At 27.2% G+C, this 23,905-nt stretch overlaps 1 protein-coding gene across 1 annotated transcript in view; it reads right to left on the minus strand.

Annotated features, from left to right (window-relative positions):
• Nucleotides 1-7,453: 7,453 nt before the first annotated feature.
• The window catches only part of pdm3 (POU-domain protein pdm3), a 320,089-nt gene continuing 303,637 nt past the window's right edge, over nt 7,454-23,905 (minus strand). Inside the window, exons 11-13 of the mRNA XM_075381305.1 lie at nt 14,420-14,503; nt 10,780-10,916; nt 7,454-7,986 (exon numbers count right to left, since the gene is read on the minus strand). Of these exons, the coding sequence (XP_075237420.1) occupies nt 7,859-7,986; nt 10,780-10,916; nt 14,420-14,503 (349 nt within the window). The 3' untranslated portion in view covers nt 7,454-7,858. The remainder of the gene's footprint in view (nt 7,987-10,779; nt 10,917-14,419; nt 14,504-23,905) is intronic.

The raw sequence follows: 23,905 nt of genomic DNA on the forward strand, positions 1-23,905 counted from the left end.
TAAACTGTTTGAAAAAGGCTGCATAAAAAAGTAAATTTAATTTTTGGGTGCCCCATTATTTAACAATGAAAAAATTGAATGAACTGAATTTTTTTTACTTTTACTAACTGCATAAATAAGCCCATATAAAAAGAATACAAACATATTTAGACAAGAATAAAAAAAAAAAAATTTATTTAACTCTAGAGTACTAACAATGAGTAATTTTTTTGCACATCCCCCAACTTCATTCCAGATCTTCCCTCCACTGATCATGTACCACCCAGTCAACTAGCAGTGCTTTCTTTTTTAATTTGTAGTAGTGACCTTGATGTTCAAGTATGAGTTTCTCTGTTCTATGTTCTATTGCCATTTTTCAGTAAATTATCAATTTTATGGATAGTTGGTGTATCAGAATATTTTATACGTAATATTTACTCATGTTTAGTATTAACAGCATAAAAATTTCTGTGTAAAACCGATTCCTCATTAGTAGTAATAGACAGTATTACTTTGTTATGAACTGAAATATTGCTGTTTTATTACAATAACATGGCAGATACACTTAATGATGAAGGTATTCACCAAATTCTGAATGAGTGAGATAAAGAAGAAGATAACCAATTATTCTTCAGTAGATAATATTGAAGATAATAATTTCGATGACAGCAATTGTAATCCCGACTACTGTCCTTGAGATGACGAATTTGAAAACTCAGAAACTGAAGTAGAATTAATCCAGGAGATCAAAGCGAGAAGAAAAAATTATAAACAAAGGAATGAAACAGAAAAAAGAAAAAGAAGGAAGGTAACTGAATTGACACCAGAACCCACTACATCTTTTTCAGGTGATGAAGAACAACAAGAAAGACATCTCTGTATTACATCTGAAAAAGATGAATTTTTTTGGTAAAAATGGATTCTGAAGGAAAACAAATGTTAATGCTCCCAAAGGCAAAACAAAATGTAAAAATATTGTAAATATTTTATCTGGGCCAACAAAAAACACGCAGCCTGAAGCAGACAGTTGTTTCAATTTATTTTTAAACAACAGTATACTGGATTGTTTTAAGAACAAATGAAGAAATAGAGAGACAAAGAAAACATTTTAGAATAAATAATTCTACTGTAAAAAAACTGTGTATTAAAAAATTTAAAGCTTTAGTCAGGATTCTTATATTTGCTGCAGCTTTGAAAGATAACCATTTGTCTGTTAAACTTTTATTTGATAGTGAATACTGCAGAGGCAGTTATCATGCTACAATGTCCTGAGAAAGGTTCATGCTTTTAATTAATCATGTTAGATTTAATAACTCGCAAACAAGAGAAGTAAGACGAAATGAAAGTAAATTGGCTTCTATTAAAAATATTATGTTTATGTCTGCTATTGTGTCAGGATAACATTTCTACTAATGCTAATCCATTACAATACATATCTAGTTCATTTGTGTGTGTGTGTGTGGGTGTGTGTGTGTGTGTGTGTGTGTGTGTGTGTGTGTGTGTGTGTGTGTGTGTGTGTGTGTGTGTGTGCGTGTGTGTGTGTGTGTGTGTGTGTGTGTGTGTGTGTGTGTGTGTGTGTGTGTGTGTGTGTGCATATATATATATATATTCACATACATAAAAGCCTAAAGTTTTTAAAGAACTTTCTCAATGCAATTTATTATACATGAATAATAATTAAAAACATTGTCAAACACATAAGGAAAATAGCATAAAATTGAAATAAAGACCATGGGAAAAAAATTGTAAGTTACATGGATGAAAAAGAATACAGGAGGGAATAGTACGAGAATCATTTTATGTCACCTCAAAATAACACAAAAATGAGATTTTTATTAAAATTTAACAAATAAAAATGTTTTGGTGCAAAAACTTGGTATACAGTTTATCAGACAATTAAAAAAACTAGTTCATTCTTTTGTTTTACAATTATACCTGTACTCCTTAAAAAATAATCTAAAAAAATTTTATTACAGCAGATATTCACAGTTTCAATTTATATTTATTTTTCATAATTTTTTAAAACATGGAATATAAAATATCAAGTGGCTCACTACTTTGTTTTTTTTTTTTTTTAATATGTTTCTGAAAAAAATAACCTATCTGATAAAAACTGTGCAAGTCATGATGAAATTTACAATAACAAAACTATACTGTTTAAATATCACTTGTTATAATCCTTTTATTAAAATGAAAAATATTTTAGAACACATATTTCGTTATTAGATACCAATCTAAGGAGACCGTTAAAATGTTAAAAATCACAATAAACTGTTTATTATACAAGTAAATTTTATTTCTCCCTACATGTCAGTCGGCAACATTGTACTCAAGGTTAGCGACTTGTAACAGTTGTAATGACCTTTTTATGTGTAAGTGCTATACCAGTATAAATTTGTTTCTATTGTGTTAACTATGTCGTTTTCCAAGAATGAACAAGTGTTTATTTTGCGCATATAAATCTTACAAACGAGTGAAAGATGAATTTCAGATAAAGTTTCCAAATTATTCAGTTCCTAACAAGTCGACAATATTGCATTTGGCTAATAAATTTTGTGAGACTGGGAGTGTAAACAATCAGAAAAGCACAGGTCGACCGTCACTGTTAACACTGTTAGAAGTTCTGGAGGATGTGAAAAAAAATTTGACTCGCTCGCTCAGAAAGTTATCTTCACAGGCTGGGTTTACACTATTTATAACTTTCAGGGCTATTTAAAAATTACAAATCGCATTAGTGTCGTTCAAGAACTGAAAGAATTAGACCACAGGAAACGTTACAGTATTGTTGTCGGTTTTGCTCTCTTGATGACAACGGTACTGAAATTTTGGATCGTATTTACTTCAGCGACGAGGCATGATTTCACTCGGATGGCTACATCAACAGCCAAAACTGTTGAACATGGAGCACTGAAAATCCTTATGCCTTTCATGAATAACCATTACATGCACATAAAATTGGTGTTTGGTTGCGATCTCCCGGTGTCATGTAAAATGGCCATTATTTTTTGACAAATCTGTAGACGGTATGGTTTATTTGCAACTTAAACAGTTTACTGCCACATTAGATTTACATGAATGGGAATGTAGGTTCCAGCAGGATAACACAACGTATCATACTGCTAATGAAACACTCGATATGTTACGGAAATATTTTGGGCATCATTTGATATAAAAAAGGTTGTGGCCTCCAAGACCCCCAAATCTTATACCGGCAGACTTTTTCCTTTGGGTATATTTAAAAAGTGTAGTTTTTAAAAAAAATCCTCATACATTTGACAAATTGAAGGCTAACAATGAAACATTACTGAATACTGAAATGAGTTGCAAACATTACTGAGAAAATATTATGAAAAGTATATGATTCTGCATCGGGATCACAGGAAATTATTTTGAACATCTACTGTAAAGTTATTAAATGTAATTTGAATATTGTCGTATAAATATTTTATTAACATTAATATTTTTGTAATAAATTCATGTCGTCAAACAAAGGGGTGCATCCTTTTTGAAACAACCATTAGTAGGACTGTTTTATAATTGTTGTAGGATTCACCTGAAAACTAATATTTAACCACATTAATTTCTGTTTTTCCTGCCTTATAACAATGAATTTCAGGTGTATTAATCATATTTATGATTACAGATAGAGAAGGAGTCTTATCTATAACTAGCCTACACAATTTATATTCACGGGAAATACATATTCTGAAAAAAGAAACACAATTACACTATGGCAAATAAATATGATAAAGAAGATTGGTTTAATTATTCTATCAAAATAATTAAATCTTATATTTATTTTGTACATAATAATTATAAAAATTGTAATCATTAAAAATAAAATACAAGTAAAAAAACTTAATATTTTTTACAAAAAAAAACAAAGCAGTTTTGGATAAGTTTTTTGAAAAACTTAATTTTTAAAATTTTTCGATCCAGAAAAGATAAATAAATAAAACCTATTTTACATTATTTTTGATAATTATAAAATTAAAATTTATGAAAGACAAGTTAATATACTACCCAACTATTTGAACAGCTTTTATTCAAAAAGTCCTTGGTTCAGTTCAAATCACCATCATTTTTCATGTAATTCAACATGTCCGTGCTATGTAAATTCTAAGCTTATGGAGTGAATTAATCATGTCACTAAAAAAATATTAGAAAACTTATTTTAAAAATGGTTTTGTAATGTATAAATACTTCCATATGCTAACATCAGCTAATTATATTTTTTAATTTGTAATATAAAGTTGTCTACCATAGTAACATTTAAAATAGTTCTTCATGTTCATATTGAATTAGATATCTATGAGAACCCAATTCATCTCATCCTTAAAAAACTAACTGATTATAATGAATTTATTTTTATAACTTTTATATTCCATTTTTTTATTGCAAATCACCAGTATACAAACTCCTTTTTTGCAGCTATTATAATATATTCCTATACTTATTACCTTTTATTAATTGCTTTGCTATAGATAAATATATACGGTGATTATTTTATTATTATTATCTGTAATAGCATGTACTAAAAAACTTACTTTTATGGTAAATCATGTTTGCTGTAACAACTTTTATTTATTTTTCATAATTTAATAATTTAATAAATATTTGTAAGATTTGGCAGTGAATTTAATTTATATTTTTTTAATTTAATAATCAATCTGAAATTATTTCTGTATACATCACTAAGATCAAGCACAACTCTTGAAAAGAAAAAAAAGATGCATGTTAATCATTAAACAATCATTATCAATTAATCAGTAAAAAATAAAAATTAAAAAAATGTAGCATTACAGATTTTTTTGTAAATTTATAAATGATAAAAAAATAAATAAAAAAATATAAACTGATGCAGTAACTGGAAAGAAGGCCTATAAACGAAATCCATATCTTTACATAAACTTTTTAATATATAATATAAAATTTCTTTAAGCAAATAAATACAAATCTATTATCTACTCATACATTTTCAAAAAAAAAATTTACTAACAAAATTTTCAACTCATTAGAAGTATGTCTGTGTTCATAATGGATGATTAAGAGAGGAAATCAACTTTGAAATGTAGTATATAATTTACTCAAAGTTAAATGTTACATTACTTCATTTATTATGTATCAACAATATATTCAAGTTAACTCTTTCTATGAGGGACATTTAATAATTAACGAGACAAATTGATGATGAGAAAAAAACAGTTTTTCATTCAATTGAAAACGGTTCATTCAATGACAACGAAACTTTTTGACGGTCAAGATGGTAACCTTGGGAACACATTTAATCAGCTGTTTCATCGTAATTAATCTAAGCATAACCTCTTTAGTTGATTTTAGAATAATGTCAGCTCTACTTGAAACATATTATACTAGAAGAGCAATGTTCAGTGGTAAGATTTTTGCTATCAGAAGGTATGAAATCGGCAGAAATTTTCTCAAATATTGAAACAGTACGGTGAAAAATGTTTAAACCACAGTAATGTGTATAAGTGGGTGGTGGAATAGTTTAATTTGGGGAGAACAAGTGTGACTGATCCCCATCGCTCTGGAAGATCGGTTGAAGTTTCGACTACTGAAAAGCAAAATCGCATGAATGATCTTATTTGGGTAAATAGGCACATCAAAATTTGTACAAATTGCTAGTATGTGTAATAGTAGTGTTGGAACCGCACATTCATCATGACATGCTGAGTTATCAGAAAACATTTTCAAGATGGGTTCCAAGATAGTCGACTCAAGCGGTTAATGACACCTGGATTTGAATTTGTTCTGAGCTCAAACAATACTTTTAAGCAGAAGGTCTTTCTTTCTAGATCATGTAATTATCTGTGATGAAATATGCATACACCACTTCGAGCCTGAATCTAAACGGTAAAGTCTTGGAATGGAAGAAGTTGGGTTGGGAGGTGTAGCCACCTCCTCTTTACAACCCCATACCTCGCCGTGTCCAATTTTCATTTGTTCAGCCCGCTCAAAGACTTTTTACGCGGCAAGAAGTTTGACGACAGTGAAGCAGTCAAAAAAGTGGTACATGAATGATTCAAACAGCAAGGCAAAGTTTCTACACTGTGGAATCAGAAAACTCACGGAATGCTGGGACAAGTGTCTAAAAGTTGCTGGAGACTATGTTGAAAAGCAGAGTACGTTTCATTGTCATTGAATTAATTGTTTTTTCTCTAAATCAATTTGTCTCGTTAATTATTGAACGTCTCTCGTATAGTAAATGATTCGCTTTCAAAATAATGGAAATTCATTCTCCAAAGGATCTTTCAGGATTAATTAACATAATTTTCTTTTAAAATTAATGGTAACAAGTTGTTAATGTTACCAATCTTAAAAATATTAGGAAACCTGTTAAATATACAATAAAATAATAAATTTAATCTATTAATATAAATTAAATTATAGATCGTCAAATTTTTTACATTTATAAATATTATTACTCAGATATACTGAGATAATGGTTTTGTTTATAACCTTATATAAAAAATGTAAATGTTTTGAAGTCTTCACTATGAAATAATTTAAAAAAATTTGATTCTGTTGTTATGTATACATAAATGTTCACAGTTTATAGATGGATAAATATGTACCCAATCTTTTCAATATGTTCTTAAAGATCCTTTATCAAACATTTATTAAATCTTTCCCTCTTTATAATAAGTAATATATTTCTAACTCAGGTTTTATCTTTTTTAAAAATACACATTCAGGGCACAGTCAAATTTTTAACATATTTTCTAAAAAAATTAATTACGGATAAAACAAACTTCAAAATCTACTGAACAATTCCTTTTTAATGATATGCAACTACATTAGACAGACTCATTATAAATTTTGCAAATGATAACACAAATTAAACGCAGGAATCTTTGATGTAATAAACGAACCGTGCCACTGAAGCAGTCACGAAAAATATTACATTTTTCGTTAAGAAATTTTATTTTTTAAATTCTTAGTTTTTAATATTAAATTACAAATCCATTAACAAGCAAAAACATAAAATTGAATAAGTCTACTATAACATGATATATTTTTCTTTAGTATGGTCACACACGAACATGTACGCATACATATTAGTAAATCACTCTGTATTTATAATACGTGTAACTAAGGTATACTATTGTAATATTCTTAATGATTACAGTATAATATAATAAATACTATTCATCTATTACAGTTTTAAAATAAATTATAAATTTACAATATATTACAATTTTATACCATACATTAATATATATAAATATTTATATATATATATAATAAAACACAACACTCTTAAAATGTATAAGATTGTACATATACAATATATATCCTCCTAATTTTATGTCCATTTTTATTTTTTTACTTTTCGATACAGACTGTAATTATTTCAGATATAATAAACAGACCGTACTTTTTATTTAATGTATAAAATATATTTGAACATTACAAGAAGTCACTAAAAGATTTTATATCACACCATATATCAATAATGTTACCAAAGATAAAATGTACAATACATTTTAATAGGTAACGATTAGATCGTACACAAAAACATTACGTCCAATATAAATATCGTGTACAGAACACTTGTCACATTCTTTCACCGTTTAAAATAATAATATTACTTTTACAGTAACAATTACGATAATATAGCGTACTTAACCGCATTAATTTTCTCCACAGCGTCACTTTAAAATTATTATTAGTTTTTATAAATATTATGCTATATATAAATATGTTAAATATAATAAGTTCAGTCAAAATCCCATAAAAATGGAGGTGGTGGAGGTAATTGAGACTGTAATGTTTGTTGGTGGTGCGGTGATGATGACATATGCGATTGTTGATGTGACGTTAACTGGTGATGGTGATTATGGTGTGCTGAGGTATGCTAAGTGGGGCAACCTTTTGACATCATACGGACGGTATTTTTTAACGCTTGTCTTTTATTACAAAACCAAATTCGTATAACTTCCCTTTCATATCCGAGCTGATGTGCGAGTGTTGTTATCTCGGTACCTGTTTATTTAACAAAATAATTTTATAATTAAAATTAATATGTAAAATTAAAATTATTTTATATAAATATATATCCACATATGTGAGGGTCGACTCAAATGTAATACGCACTGAATTTAGAGGGATTACAAAATGTATAAAGCCACAGGTTTGATTTTCAAAACTACTACTCCAAATGGCAGTTTAGAAACAGCCATCTTGTAGTTTTATTGCCCTACTAAAAAAATTCCAAAACTCGTCCTAAACCTGCTTATTTTCTGTTAGTCACCATCATTATGGAGACAAGTACACCTGCTACATCAAAGTGTCTAAAACAACATCCAGTGATATAATTTCCTTTTTAATACTGTGACAGGAAATTGAAACTTGGGTATATCATTATTAACCAGAAGAAAAACAGCAGTGTATGGGACTACTGGGATTGTACTTTTTTTAAATCAAAAAATTCAAAACATAACCTCTGTAAAAATGTTAAGTATTCTGGGACTCTAAACAAATGGACATTGACTGACTGAATGTTGGGTCAACTGTAAATTTTGCACGATAACTAGAGATGTTAAAACATTTTAGGAAATGTGTGGGTCATGTTCACTGATCATGAAGCTGATAATTCTGCAATACAATAATGCTCAGTCACCGCACATCGTTTGTAACCGCCGAGGCGCTTGTGAAGTTGAAATCTAAACCTATTCCATATCCTCATTCTTGCCAGATTTGACACCCTGTGATCTTCACTTCTTTTTGCAATTAAACAGTAATGATAAGAGTATTCATTTCACTGTGGATGATCAACTGAAGGATTGCAAAGAACAAGGAAAGACCATCAACATTCTTCACTGATGAAATGAGAAAACCGGTTCACTCTCGGGAGAAATGTGCACCTGTAAATGGTGACTAAGCTGAAAAATAAATGTAAGTTTCTGTAGAAAATAAAATGTACTTTTATACCATATTTATTTCCTTTGATTTTCTATTTTCATTTATGAGTTATGATTGCATTACATTTCAACTGACTCTCATGTATATTCATTCAATGAAAACTACAAAACTCACTTAAGAGAGAAGTACCTGAATTAAAAAAAAAAAAAAAAACATTTTTCAGTTAATTCATTCATTTATGAGAGATACACTAAAGTGTATCTAAAGTGGGATAAAGAAGTACCAGTTAGAGTTGCTTTCTCTGAATGTAATGATCTTCACTAAACATCCAGTCAATACTGTGAAAAAATTGTAGTGCTGATTATCAGTTGTATTTTAATGGACTTGACATGTTGACATACAAATGCATATTTGACTCGATAAAGAAGGAATGGGCAGCCACTCCACCCTAACTTTACATAGTAATCCTGACATGGAATGATTGCTATACTTGAAAACGGCTGTCACAATTCATGAGAACAAGGTTTAATATTTCTACATATAAATTTTTCAGTAAGTACTGGGTTAAAAAATACTTATGAGGTGTTATTTAAAAAAAAGAAATCTTTGTTCTTTGAACAAAAAAACTTATATTCTATCAAGTGTAAAATTTCTAATTTAATATTGAAAAATAAGTAATTTTGTTATTTTTCTATTTTATAAATATTTGGATACTTTATTCAAATATTACAAAAGAGAAAGTAAAAAATTTAGGAAGTTTCCTTAACTTTAATTCAATGATAATAAATTTAACTGAATGAAATGAGTAGATTTTAAATTATCTGAAACTTTGCCGATAGTCCATTTTAGAATTTTAACTAGAAATGTTTTTTTCTTTCTTTTTTTTGCTTGATGATATTGCCAAATAAGCATGCAGTTTGTGTGTAGGATATGGAAATAGAATTATGTAGCGTATGAAAAATACCATGCCTGACCAGGATTGGAAACTGAGACCTCTGGATGAAAGGCCGAGATGCTACCACTCCACCACAGACATTCGCAAACATATAAATATACATCTACTGGCAGAGTTTTGAATTTTAATAAAATTTCATGACATAAAATATTTGTCTGATGTCATCTTGCTTAGTTTTATTATAAGGGGCTTAAAAGTTTGATCGATTCGAATCACATTTCAAGTCTTCAGATATCTAATTATGTTGAATCAATGCCTGTAGGCAGCTGGATTCCTTGTACATACAATAAGGTACATGAAACATTACTGATCACATGGGTAGAATTCCAATTAATGTTAAACATATCTGTTGCCCATAAAACTAAATTTCTAGGTGTTTTATTAGATGACAAATACTCTTAGTAAATTAATAATAAGTAAAATAAATTAATAATAATTATACAAACAAAAATAAATTGATTTCACATTCAACTGCTATTCGTGTTCTGGTTTATTATCTCATGTTTGATGTTAATTGTCTAACACCATTATTATGCTCATTTCGTTTTATTTAAGTCGCTAATGACTATTATCCTTGATGTGACTACAGACAAACAATGGGAAAAAATATAAATAAAAAAATGATTTTGTTTCTAATAAAATCAAACCACACTGCTTTGATTTGAAATATCAAAAAACCCAACAACAGAATGATGACTAGAGATAGTATCAAACAGCATTAAAATGAATTTTTTCTGCCAGCACTTGAACTGTTCATCACCCACATACAAATTCTAACCCTATCGCTCCTATACATGTATATTATATCTACTTAGATATGTGATAATTAAAAAAAAAAAAAACACGGGAACTGAAAATTTATTACTAACAGAATTATTGTAATAGACAATAAAGTAAATTCTTTGGATAAATAAACAACAAATAATACAATGTAAATTTATACGCAGAAATTTTTTTACCTGATGGATGTGTATTGCGTTCAAAATGTGCATTCAATAACTCAAGTGCTTGTGGTGTAAAAGATGTCCTTCTTTTTCTTTTTTTTGATGGTTCTACTCCAATAAATTCAGTTAAATGATTTTGACCACTTTTATACCTAAAAAGACAATAGTACTATTACTAATGACATATCAATTTCAATACGTCAATGTTAATTTCAATATTAATATACAATTATTAATAATAATTGCCTCAACATTCCTTGGAACAATACTTCAATCTCTGAACTATTGATCTACAGTTGTAAGAGAACATCACTGTTTTCATTACATAATACAATTATCATTTTCATCTGAGTACTGATTTCTTTTATTTACATGTATATTGTAGTTAATTTTTGTGGTTATACTTTTTAATTAAGAAAGAAATTTTCTATTATGCTTTTTAGGAGGTTTAAAGTAAAAATTTATGATGCAAGAAAAGTATTTTGTAAATATTACATGTTTTTTTTTTTTGACTGACAAAACATTATTTATTAGTTTAAGATCTTGTAAACAGACCAGACTTTTCTGAATAAGATATACTACCACAACTATGTTATAAATATATATATCACACACTAAGTTTTGGGGTTAAAGTCAATCTTCACTTTGATAAATGTTTTGCTATATATTAAACTTTAATTAAGTAATGAATATTCTGATCATGAATGTGGCAACAGCACCAAAAAGCTTGACCCGTACAATTAAGGATTTACATAAAATCCTAATTTTTTAGTTTGGATGCATGGATGTAGATTAATTCACTTTCTTTCTATTTAGCATCTTATCTTTTAATAGTACCACTAGCAAAGATGGTGAATTCTGAACAGAAAACCTTCTGAGGTTTGCAGTTCGCTAAATTTGAAACTGTAATTACAGTTCAAAATGCATTCAGTAGAAAGTTTAATTGTGATCCTCTGAGTGACAATACATTTGTTGCTGAGATATCAGTTTGAAGCAGTCAAGTGCCTGTCTAAAGGAAAGAGTACGGGACAACCAAATGAAAGAAATGTTGAACATGTCAGGAGTCTTTCCTATGCAGCCTTAAAAATCTGTTAGGAAGGGTAACTGCGAAATAGTAGCCACCCTTTGAAAACTAGCAATGCTAATGACGATAGTGTGAAACATTTTCAGGGAAGACTTAAATATGCATCACTGTGGTTTGGTGTATCACTACTGCTGTATGGTGCTGACTTCGCTCATCAAAATGTTGTGGAATCTTATGAAAAATCATCATCATCATATCATATGAAAAATGCCATGTCTGACTAGGATCGAACTCAGAAACTTCTGAATGAATGACAGAGAGATGTTACCACTCTGCCATTGTGGTTGTTGGAAACGATAAATGGTACGTATGTCTTAGTCATGTCAAGATCAATACTACTAACTGGTTTTCAAGAATAACTGAAAATTTTGGAAGTAATTATTTTAGTAAACAAATCATAATTTTTTTTAATTTAAATATATTTATGTGTTTTACTTGCATACATACATTTACTTTTCATGTATTTTTTAATTATTTTATATAATTTTTATTATACCATTATTTAACAACAAATGAAAAATAAGGAAATTATACATTTAAAAATAAAAAAATAAATATTTTTTACTGTCATAAAATCAGTTATTTCTCGAGGTAAAAAGATTAATTATAAAACTATTTTACATTATTAAAAAATAGAAGAGTAACATAACAAAAACAAGGTCAAAGCATTTGGCAACCTTTTCAAGAAAATGCATGGCACTTTAGGTAAGCCTTCTGGGAAAACATCTAGCAGTGAAAGCAGTAATAAAATTGTTTTCTATTATTTACATATTTCACATTTATAATATTGAGTGCAACGTTAAATATTATTCTTAATCATAGTAAAAAGTTGTAGATTACACAAAAATACAAACATCAATAAAGTATGTTGTGTATTCATCTGAACACAAGATGTAATAAAAAATTAACAATAATTTTTTTAATTCTGCAGGCTATGTCTTTTCAACTGAATTCATATTTTTCCATGCAGTGGTAGCACTGTCCATAATGTATATAAACATTTTCAGCGACACTAGATATATCAGTGCTAAGTACTGCAAATTTCAAATTCCCAAGATCATTAATGCAATTTTGCAAAGCAAGTCGAGACATCTACTGGTCTCCCAGTACAATAAAAATTGATGACACTTGCTCTTTCTGATTTTAACTCTTTGATCCACTTGTAAAAATTTACATGGTTTATACGTTTTTTTACCACACTGTTAAAACACACACAGGTGAATTTCAGCCAGTTTTACACCTTCAGAAAAGAAAAATCTTATCACTGGTACATATTTCAAGTCGAGCTGACATTTTGAAATAAACAATGGAGGTAAGAAAAAGTGAAAATGTTTTTTGAATAGCTTATGTTTTCTATGTCATCGATCCTAAATCGAATATCGAACAGCTTCAATTAATTCTATTAAATAGAATTAATTAATTTTATTTTATACTTATTATAATTAAAATAATGATGACATATTAAAAAAATCCCACGTTATAATTACAAGATAATAATATTGGCTAGAGGTTAAAAACGCAAATTTCAAATCTGGATTATTAAAAAAGCTTCTATTTAAACAACTTTAAATATTAAAATTGTTTTCAGCGCCTTAAAAATGTATAAATTGATACCTCACATGAGCATGTTTGTTACTTTTGTTACATGAAACCCAAAGTGGGAAAAACGTTCAATTTTGTAAGAAAATTTTTTTTTAAGCAGTCTTGATTACAATAAAAAAGGGAAAGAAGAAAAATGTTAAAAAATGCTTGACTTTTGGTCAGGGTCGGCTGCTTGGTGGGGTTTGGGGCTCCTGATTTATTAAAGATTAATTTATATGCATAATCAGACAGCAATAGAAGAAACTGCAATGAAAGACAACCATCACAGCAATCACAACAAAGCTTCAAAGTTTAGAGCATTTTTCAGGGTGGGGGTACGATCTTGTAAAAATTTTTTTTTGCTGGTATTGTTATTTTTTAATTGTTAATAAACGTGCCTAAGAAAAATATGGCCTTAGGTGAAATCTCGAGATACTAAGGGCGACCTTGCTCTACAACCTCACTCTTGACCTTTTATGTTGAAAATTTAATAGCATCAATGTTCTTATATATGTAAGTAACCTGACCAAGTTTGGTCAAAACTGGTCTAGTAGTTCTGGAGATGTAAGGTGATTTAGAGGCTGAGACCAAACACACATGTGTGCGTGTGTATGTGTGCACACACACACACACACACACACACACACACACACATATACATACAAATACAACATCTGGAAAATTTCCATCCGTTTTCTTGGGTTCCTTAGGTGTCAAAACATCAAGATCCAGTGAAAACTGTATATGCCCAAATTGTACCCATTAGAATATTTTCCCTTCCAGACCTACAGCACTACAGATGGGAACGTAAAAAAAATTAATTTTATAATTTTGAATTACACTTTTGTTTTCATAATATTTTTTTGGCATAAAAGCTGAACAAAAACTGCATTCTTCCTTCAACTCTAATAAAACCTTATTTTCCAAAAACAGACAAAATTAAATGGATTTTAAAATATTTAAAAAATATATATATAATAAAAATCAAACCTTTCTTCTGCTTCTTTCATCCATCTTTCCAATACAGGTTTAATTTTCTGCGCACTTTTTGGAGTGATATCCAGTTTTTCAAACCTTTAAGAATAAATGCATTGTTAGAAACTGTATGTATTAAAAAATAACAAACGCACATAATTCTTTATAAAATAAGACATTTAAAAAACAAGTCTGAAATTTTTAAAATTATGCAGCATTATGTAGAGAATTATAAGAATAAACAATGTAAACTAGAAATTTCACCTACAAATTTTAACTTTTCATGTCATAAATATTCATTAATACCAGTTGCCAACTTTCAAACACTCTGATAATGTATGTCCTCTATGTTAAACTGTAATTGTAAGAGGGAAATTATTTCATAAGTTGGCAACACTTATGATATCATAATATTGACATCAGATTATTCTGTCATTTTCAAGTTTTTAGATTTATCTGAGTTTATGTGTATGACAATGTCACTTCAACCTTTTTATTACTGAATAAGAATATATAAATGTAACATTTTGTGTTTTGATTAGAATAATATTAACTTTGAAAAAACTAAATGTATGAAATGACCTATAATGAAATATACATAATTTTACAGGTAGCACAAATAGTCTTTGTTAAAGATTAAAGTTAATGTAAATAACTTTTATAATAAACATATACCACAACAATAATGTTGAAATGCTGAACATAAGAAATTTTGGAAGAAAATATGTTTGGAAATTTTGTATATCAGTGATAATTGCTACAATAATCTGAAAATACATCATGTCTGATAAGAACAGGTTCCAAAACTGTCACCGACATCAATTTATGGTTATTGAAAAGTATCTTGTACCGTGAAGTATAATTTCTCTTAACGATTCATTACACTGACATAGCACAAGTAACTTCTATTTGTTTCTTAACCTGAAATAGATTCTGAAAGGATAATTATGGTGTTATTGTCAAAACAATAAAGCAATTCAAAAGAAGTTTTAACAAAATATTTCCAGTAATATTTTTGCAATTAATTCATGAATATTAGTAAAAACATGTTGATTCTACGTGAAATCTTGTCACAGTAAAATAAAGTTTATCGTAAATTCTCTTAGCAAGAAGAGGCAGAATATATAATACATTATTTCAAAATAGGAAGAAATACATTAATTTAGAGCATTAAACAATTTCTCCTAGTCTTTCTAACGGGTTTTGAAATTCCAAAAATGGTTTATTTTTCTAATACAAATAATAATAATATGATGTAAATTCTATAGCCAGTTCTTGTGGTGAAAATAATAATGGTATCATTTGTGGGGCTACATATTACCTGCATTTTATTAATATGTGCAACCATATATGTAAAGGAGCAAGGAGAATGACATAGGAAACCACTAAATATTTTCCTACGTACATTTCTTTTGGAATGTTTTTTCTTGAAATTGTCTACAGCATTCTCAGAAGTGATCTATGACTCATGTCCACATGCTTACAAACAATGGTGGTCATGGCAATCAATGATATTTCTTTTTTTTCTAATTAAAGACACTTATTTTTTTATATTATTCAAGTATACTATTAGTTTGAATACCAGTATTCTATATGGATTATAATACCTAAATGTAAGTAAGGAATTCAGATACTATCAATAAATTTCAATTTATAAACTTCTATTTCTGCAGAGATATTCTGCTTGTGTTTAATATAATTAATGTACTTTTTTGTAATTCAGTATTGGTTTATACATAGGCTATTTATAAAACAATTTCTGATTGAGGGTTACAACAAATTAGTTCATAGAAAGTAGAACATGCATATCAAACAAGCTTAAAAACTGCCATATATACAGTCAGTCATCATTTTGTTCTGCACCTCTTGAGTAGTACACAGTGAAATATGAAGGTTGCGGATAACAGCGGTTGTGAGGTACTTCGTTCATTTTTTGTAAAGCAGATGAAACATCTGCAGCAAAGATCCAGTTGGCTGAGCATAAGTTATAGTAATAATAAAACAAGTGATGGATCTATGAGAGAATGGTGCCAGAAATTCACGGATGACCAAACTAATGAGCACAATGAGAAAGTAAGAGGGCTATATTCCATTATGAGTGATGGAATGCATTGAAAAAGTTGAATATGCCGTTTGTGATATATGCTGGTTTAAAATTACTGCACTTAGTAAAAGTTTTCTTTGTATTTCAAAGTCCACACTTTATAGAATTGTTACAAACAGATTGGATTTTTCTAAGTACTGTAATCGGTAGCGAACAAGTTATAGATGTCCACAAAACAAAAGAATGGGGGGCAACATTGATTTTTCTTCAGCTACACCAGAATAAAGGAAATTAATCTCAACTATATTGTTTGTAGTGATGAGATATGGATTCAGTTCATCGATACCGAGATAAAATCGTAACCCAAACAGTTTCTGCACAAGCATTCGCTGAACAAGCTCAAATATTCAAACAAACCAGTTTAAACAAAAACATTATGTCTACCATGTTTTAGGACTGTAAATGAATTTTATAAGCAGAATTTATGAAGCCAGGTATAACAAATAACTGGAGACATTTATAGTGACACATTGAAAAAGTTAAAAAGACCAATTCAGAATAAATGGTAAGGGATGATAACAAAGAGGATCAATTTTTACATGACAATACATTACGGCTAGCGCAACAGGTGTACTAAACAAATCTAACTACCAAATTTTTTACCATCACCTTACAGTTCTGATTTGGTACCATCTGATTTTCATCTGTTCATAAAATTAAAGAATTGACTGGCTACTCAAAACTTCAAAAGCAATAATTAACTAATGGATGGAGTCAAGATGGCTGATGAACTCGAGGATGGGTACTTTGGCATTGCTATTATAATAGAGAATCTGGTATCACAATAGAACAAGTGTTTGAATTTTGGCAGGGATCATGTCAAGAAATAATATAAGTATGTATGTAACTTTTATATATAGTGAATTTTTCTCTATTTATATTTATTACTTGTCCAAAGGTTAATTTACAAATGTATCTTTTTAATTGCCAATGTTAGGTTATTATGTTGTATAAATAAAATGTGGCTATACTTAAAGTATCGAGGGAAAATGCATCGTGTCTGAAAACATACTGTTTTAAAACTGTCACAAACATCACTCTATGGAGATACTGATCCAGTTTGATAAAATCAAATTGTTATGCTGTGATGCTGGATTAGTATCACATGCATAGAGATACATTTTAGTATAATTCTGACAGAAATTTAAATTTTTTTTTTTTTACTTAGCACTTCCCATGACATATATACATAACATGAAAAGTGGTAGATAATATAACACTTATAACCTAAAAATATTATTTAGGTTAAATTGATTAACCTAATTAATTGATTATTTAGAATTAAAAAATTAACAACATTGTAATATTCATTATAACCAGCTAATCTGATTTCATTTCTTGGTAGTTGATTTTGAACACATTAACTGTCATTAACAAATACTATTTGAATATATTACGAATCCAATGTTATACTCTGTCAAATATACTGCACTGCTGAAAACAAGGAAAATTCCATCATTATTTTATGAAAATCCAGTATAAGAACCAGGTTGATTGTTAATTTGATTCTGATAGAAATTTAATACATTTTTTTTTGTTATTGTATTTGAACACAAATACGTGTACATCAACAAGTTATATAATTAGTGCAAGTGCTATAATATGGAAAACTTAATATAAAAATAATAATAAAAAAAAATTAAAGTAAAAAAATTATTAAAAAAATGATAAGCTGCAGTGCCCTGGCGCAGGCTTGCTAAACATAGAAACAAAAAAAAATATAAAATCTAAAAAAACATATTTTCAACTAAAAAAAAATATGTATATATAAAAAATATATTTATTTATATTACAAGAAATTATTACAATAAACTAAACAATTTCTTTTTGAAATCTCCGGCAAAATATGACACCTCGTATAAAATTAACATTCCAAAATAAAAAAAAATGAAGAAATATAGAAATGAAATTAAAAAAAAAATAAAATAAATAAATAAAAATAAAATTATGTTCAAGCTTAATACATAAAATCATTTAATTTATTTCTTAAAATTTGCCTCAACTATTTATTTATATAATCTTTTAGTTATAAAATGAATTAAATGAACAAATCGCACTCACTTACATTAATAATTATTTAAGCTAATTCAATAATTTCAATTCAAAATATTTTGAATAAAAATTATAATAATAAATTTAATACCTAATACTGATTTAATTTTTTAGTTCCTAAAAAAATAAAAATAATATACAATTAAAATAACGGATTAATATTATTTTAAATAACAGATTTAAAAGTAAAGTAAATTAAATACAAAAATACAACACTAAGGACGCGTTTCATATTAAAAAAAAACAAAAAAACTTACAGACCAAACTGCTGAGCGCCAGAGCACTGGGGTCAGTTCTATATAGCACAGAAATTTTTAAAAACTAAAAAAAAAAGAAAAATAATAAATAAAGCTGTATATATGTATAAATCAATATCGATTAATAGTAAAGTATGAAAACAATAAAATAAAATTAAAACTTAAATAATAAATACATATTTAAAAATAATTTTATAAAATAAAAGCATAACTTACTTAAGTTGTACATATATGTAAATATACATTTTAAAAATAGAAAATAATGATTTTATGGTGTATGAATAAAAAGAAAAAAAGAGGATATTAAATTGAAAAACGAAATTATAATGGACAAAATAGATTCATTTGAATAATTTACTAAATAAAAAAATAATTTATCCATCAACATTAATTAGAAAAACTTTTCACAATTTACTTTTTATTTAATATTCTAATGATAGATTAAAAAGTCTCACACCCAACGACAACCATGTTATATATTTTTCTTTATGATCAACAACATTAAAATGTGAATAATATGGCTGACAGGTTTTGATTATAGAACCTTCCAGAAAAGCTAATTATAGTTACATGAAAACAGAAAAAATCTTGCTACAAAAGGAACATTAAAAAAAAAAATCTTATTGCAAATTATAAGGAAAGCGAGCTGAATATGGTGTTTGTGCATCACCAATTCGTATCTATTTCTTAGAAGGGATACCTTAATCAAAGTTAAAAAAAAGTTGAGTGAAAATGTTTTTTTTTTAATACTTTAATTCTCATTCCTCCAAGACTTTTTATTAAAATATATTCCTATCAAGCAACTAAATCATAAAATCCTTCCTGCAAGATAAAGAAAGGAATGTAATGTAATGTAATGTAATGAAAGGAATGTTTTTTGATGTAATTTATTGCTAAAATACATTCCTAGTTAGTAAATCATAAAAAATTAAAAAAAATTATTACATATAAATTAGAATCCTTGTTCTTTAATCAAGATGAAAAAATTTCAAGGAAAATTGTTTCAAAAATTATTTTTATCTGTTGAAATCCTTTTATTATAATCCTCCTGAGTGAATAAATTTTGTTAAGAAGGGACGGTCGACTAATAAATACATCAAGTGTTGACGTAACACATATCTAAGATTTCAGTAATGTAAATTTTCCTTATTTGCTTAAAATAAATTCATTTCTGAAGTTTGATTAAAACAAGTTTTGTGGCTCTCATGCATAATTCTCCATACAAATAAAAATATAAATTCAAACTTATTTGACAATGGACTTTTTCTTGGTATTATACAGAATTCTAAGATAACATGAAAATAAAATACATTCAAATCAATTTAACATAGAACTCTATATACAAAATGACTACACAAAAAAACAACCGCCACGCCTATACACAAAAATGTGTAGCTAAGAATGCTTTACACATCAAATAAATTAAATACCAAATTAATAATATTTATATTTTCTAAATTATATTTACGAAAATCATTACATATAATGAACAACTCAAAATATTGACATAAAAAACTGATACTGTTAAATACACATGCTTTTGGTTTAAGCATTCACTAAATAAAGGAATTAGCTGGGTAGAATAATGCCTAAATTCTTCTTCAAAGTTTAATAAAGACAGTGGTTAAAAAACTCATTCAGGCTGGTTTAAATTTCATATGAACAACAGTAAAGACATACTGATAAACAGATTTATATGAGATTATCTGTTTGCAATTAAAGTTTATAACTGAGTTTGTTTAAGATTTTTATTTAATGTTATGATAAATTTTTTTTAGTTTTAAATTTGTATTAAGTAATCATAGAGATGTAGAGAAATTTTTCCGGTCATAAAATCGATAAAATATTACAGAAGACAATAATTTTTTATACGAGTTTAACAAAATCGACAGTTATTTTATACTGCTGCCATAACTCAGGATTTTGGTCTACGAATGTAAAATTCAAGACTATGTAGAATATATTTTTATCATGATGCATACAAAACTAAATAAAATAAATTCAGTGGTTTAGCCTCAAACAAAAAACCCACAGTAAGCAAATCAGACAACAAAGAAACAGACAAACTTTATTTCCTAAAATAAATCATTCCTTTTAGACATAGTAACATTAAATGTTTAGATCAACTGAAATTTTGAAGTAAAATTAAATAAAATGAAAACAGAATAGGTAAATTTGCTCAGACTTGCACCCAAATATTCTCATAAAAAAATAACATAAAATTGCTTTGCAACTTTTTTTTTTTAACAAATTACGCAGCAAAATGTTTCAAATCAAATCAAAACAAACCTTCATGGTTTTTTCAGAACGGTTTAAAATGACAACTTTTTGATGAAACAGAATCAATTTCCTTTATTTTGTTCAGAAATTTATATACGAGAGTATTTTAAGAATGAATCTAAAATAAAAAGTTGTAATTAAAAATCAAATTAATGTTCCCGTAAGTTAATTTCATAGATAAACAGGGTACAGATTCCTATTTTATCTATAATTCTATTTAAAACAAACCAATTTACGACAGTGGAATTGCAAAATTCTTTTTCAGCATTAAGTCATTAACTTAAATTTCTAGTAACTAATTTCTACTAATAGATTCCTTTGATGCACTAAAATGTAACATATCAGTTTAGGTCTATCAATAATAAAATATTTAGCATTATCTGCCTATAAACAAAGTACACATTTTTTTAAATACTACAATTATAATTACTGAAAGTCATTCTCTATTTAGAAATAAAACATATTTTACTGGTAAATGTAAATCTTGTATTCATAAACCAATTGTATTCATCGTTAATTTAACAAAACCATTTTGATAAAGCAATACAAACTGTTAATTTCATGAGCAAGTGTTCATGAAATCTAAAAAAAATTTCCTCAGTAATAGTATAATTTCAAATAACAAGAATAATAATGATAAAATATATTTACCAAACTCAACGACTGGTAAATATTTCATAATATTTTATTAAATTCATGAAGTGTAAACAATAGTCAAAACAATGTTAGCCCTCAAAATGAAGGTAAATTATGGGTGATACATATGTTTAAAGCTGCATCTTAGATGATGTAATAAAAATTTATCAATTTACTGTTAAATTAGATAATAAACATCTTGAAATAAATTTATAAAAGAACATATAAAACTGTTAAATACAAAATTCACATATAATAAAAGATATGTTTGTTGGACTATCATAAAAATCCAATAACTGTCCTTTATATTATCAATAAACCAGTCAAACAGCAGAGAAACATCGATTTTTTCACTTTTAAGTAAACTTGCAGAATTTAAATCTCTTCTCATAAAAATAAAAGTATAAAATTACAATCAATAAATTTATATCATTCTAATTTAGTCATGAAACAAGCTTTAAAAACCTATTTTCTGTTTCTTCATTAAATAATCTCTGTTTCTTTTACATATAAGAAATGTAATGAAGGAGAAAATAAAATAAAAAAGCAGAAATAAAAAAGAAAAATGTGTAGGAAATCTGATATTGTAAAATTTAATTCATAAAAATTTATAAACAAATATTAAACATAAATCATAATGTTGAAGCAGAGGAATAAACATGTATTGCAACATATTTAATATTATTATTTAGAATATGGACAAAAATGCCCTAGCAAAAATCTATTTTAGGATTTTAATGTAAAAATATTAAAATTTCTTGCGTTAAAATTAAAAGTACAATTTCTTGCATTAAAAGTACATAAAACAAATTCTAGTAAATCTAATTTTTTTTTAGCATGATAAACTACTACCTATTACCTGAAAAAACCTAAATATGGCTTATAAAATACACTTTTCATACTTATTTGAATCGCAAGCAAAGTTATCACGAAGTAATAAAAAATTATATTAGAAAACGAAAAACAAATTCAAAATCCATTTTAATCATGAATACCATAATATAAAAATAAATCGCAGAAAAACTGATAATCGCAATATAAATACGAAAAAAACAAAAATAACCTGTACATTCCTACTTTGGACACGTGAATCTTCTTAGATGTATAGACACAAATAGAGTTAACAAAATGAATTAAACTACTCTGTTATTTACGTATATTTTTTATTCTTACCGGCAAAAATATTTTTTGTATAGTGTTTTATAAATACTGTTAATTAATCAATTTATATTGTTTTTATTTTGTTTACTGATTTAATATCTTACAATATAATTTTCCCTTACTGATGATTGTTTGAACTACAGACATTACCATCCAGGTTTAGAGTTTTAAAATTGTAAATGGTTTTTATCGGGTTTTCTTGTTATACAATTTTTAGTAAATAACTAAACAGTGGAATAATGAGATAATGCTCAATAAACTTTCGTGTAGAAATTAAAAAACATATACTAAGTAATACACGTATCAACTAATTCGCGAATTTTACTAAACATTAGGCTTCAGAGTGTTAAGAATTGATTTTTAATTTTAAACTTGAACCATTTTCTTATTCAAATTTATGAGTTTGTGTGATTATTCCAGTAAGGGCATTATGTAGAAAAAAGTAACTACTTTTAAAATTAATGACATATTTGTAAGTAAATTAGTAAATTTTTCCTCATACACAATTTTAGATTTTTTTCAAATTACCACTGTGTTATAGATATCTATATATGAGGAAGCCTTTTCTTGGTTAATTGAAATTTAAAAAGTGGCATATGTGGTTCTTAAGGTTATAATTAGAGTAAATCAATCAATTACAGAATTATTTCTCTAGTTGTAAAAAAACCATTATAATAATAATAATTTGATATCTTTCAGATATAAACTACTTCGATGGAATTCTACACTACTGGCCCTTTTCATATTTATGGTATTTACATACAATTTAATGGAAAAGTAGATTAACTATCTTTAACTAAAAAATAACTGAAAATTACTTCATGAAGCTATTTTGTCCAGTTACAAAAAATACATTAAAAAAAAAAACAAAGAAAAAAGAAAATGAAATATATTATAAAACAGAATAGTATAAAGAAAAAAATCAAAGCAAATGGAAGTAAAAACAAAGAAAAAGAAAAGAATAATAATAAGGTAACAGTTAATGGAAGAGAATTATTAGTAGAAATAATG

Source organism: Lycorma delicatula, chromosome 13 (assembly GCF_047948215.1).
Source record: "Lycorma delicatula isolate Av1 chromosome 13, ASM4794821v1, whole genome shotgun sequence".
NCBI lineage: Eukaryota > Metazoa > Arthropoda > Insecta > Hemiptera > Fulgoridae > Lycorma > Lycorma delicatula.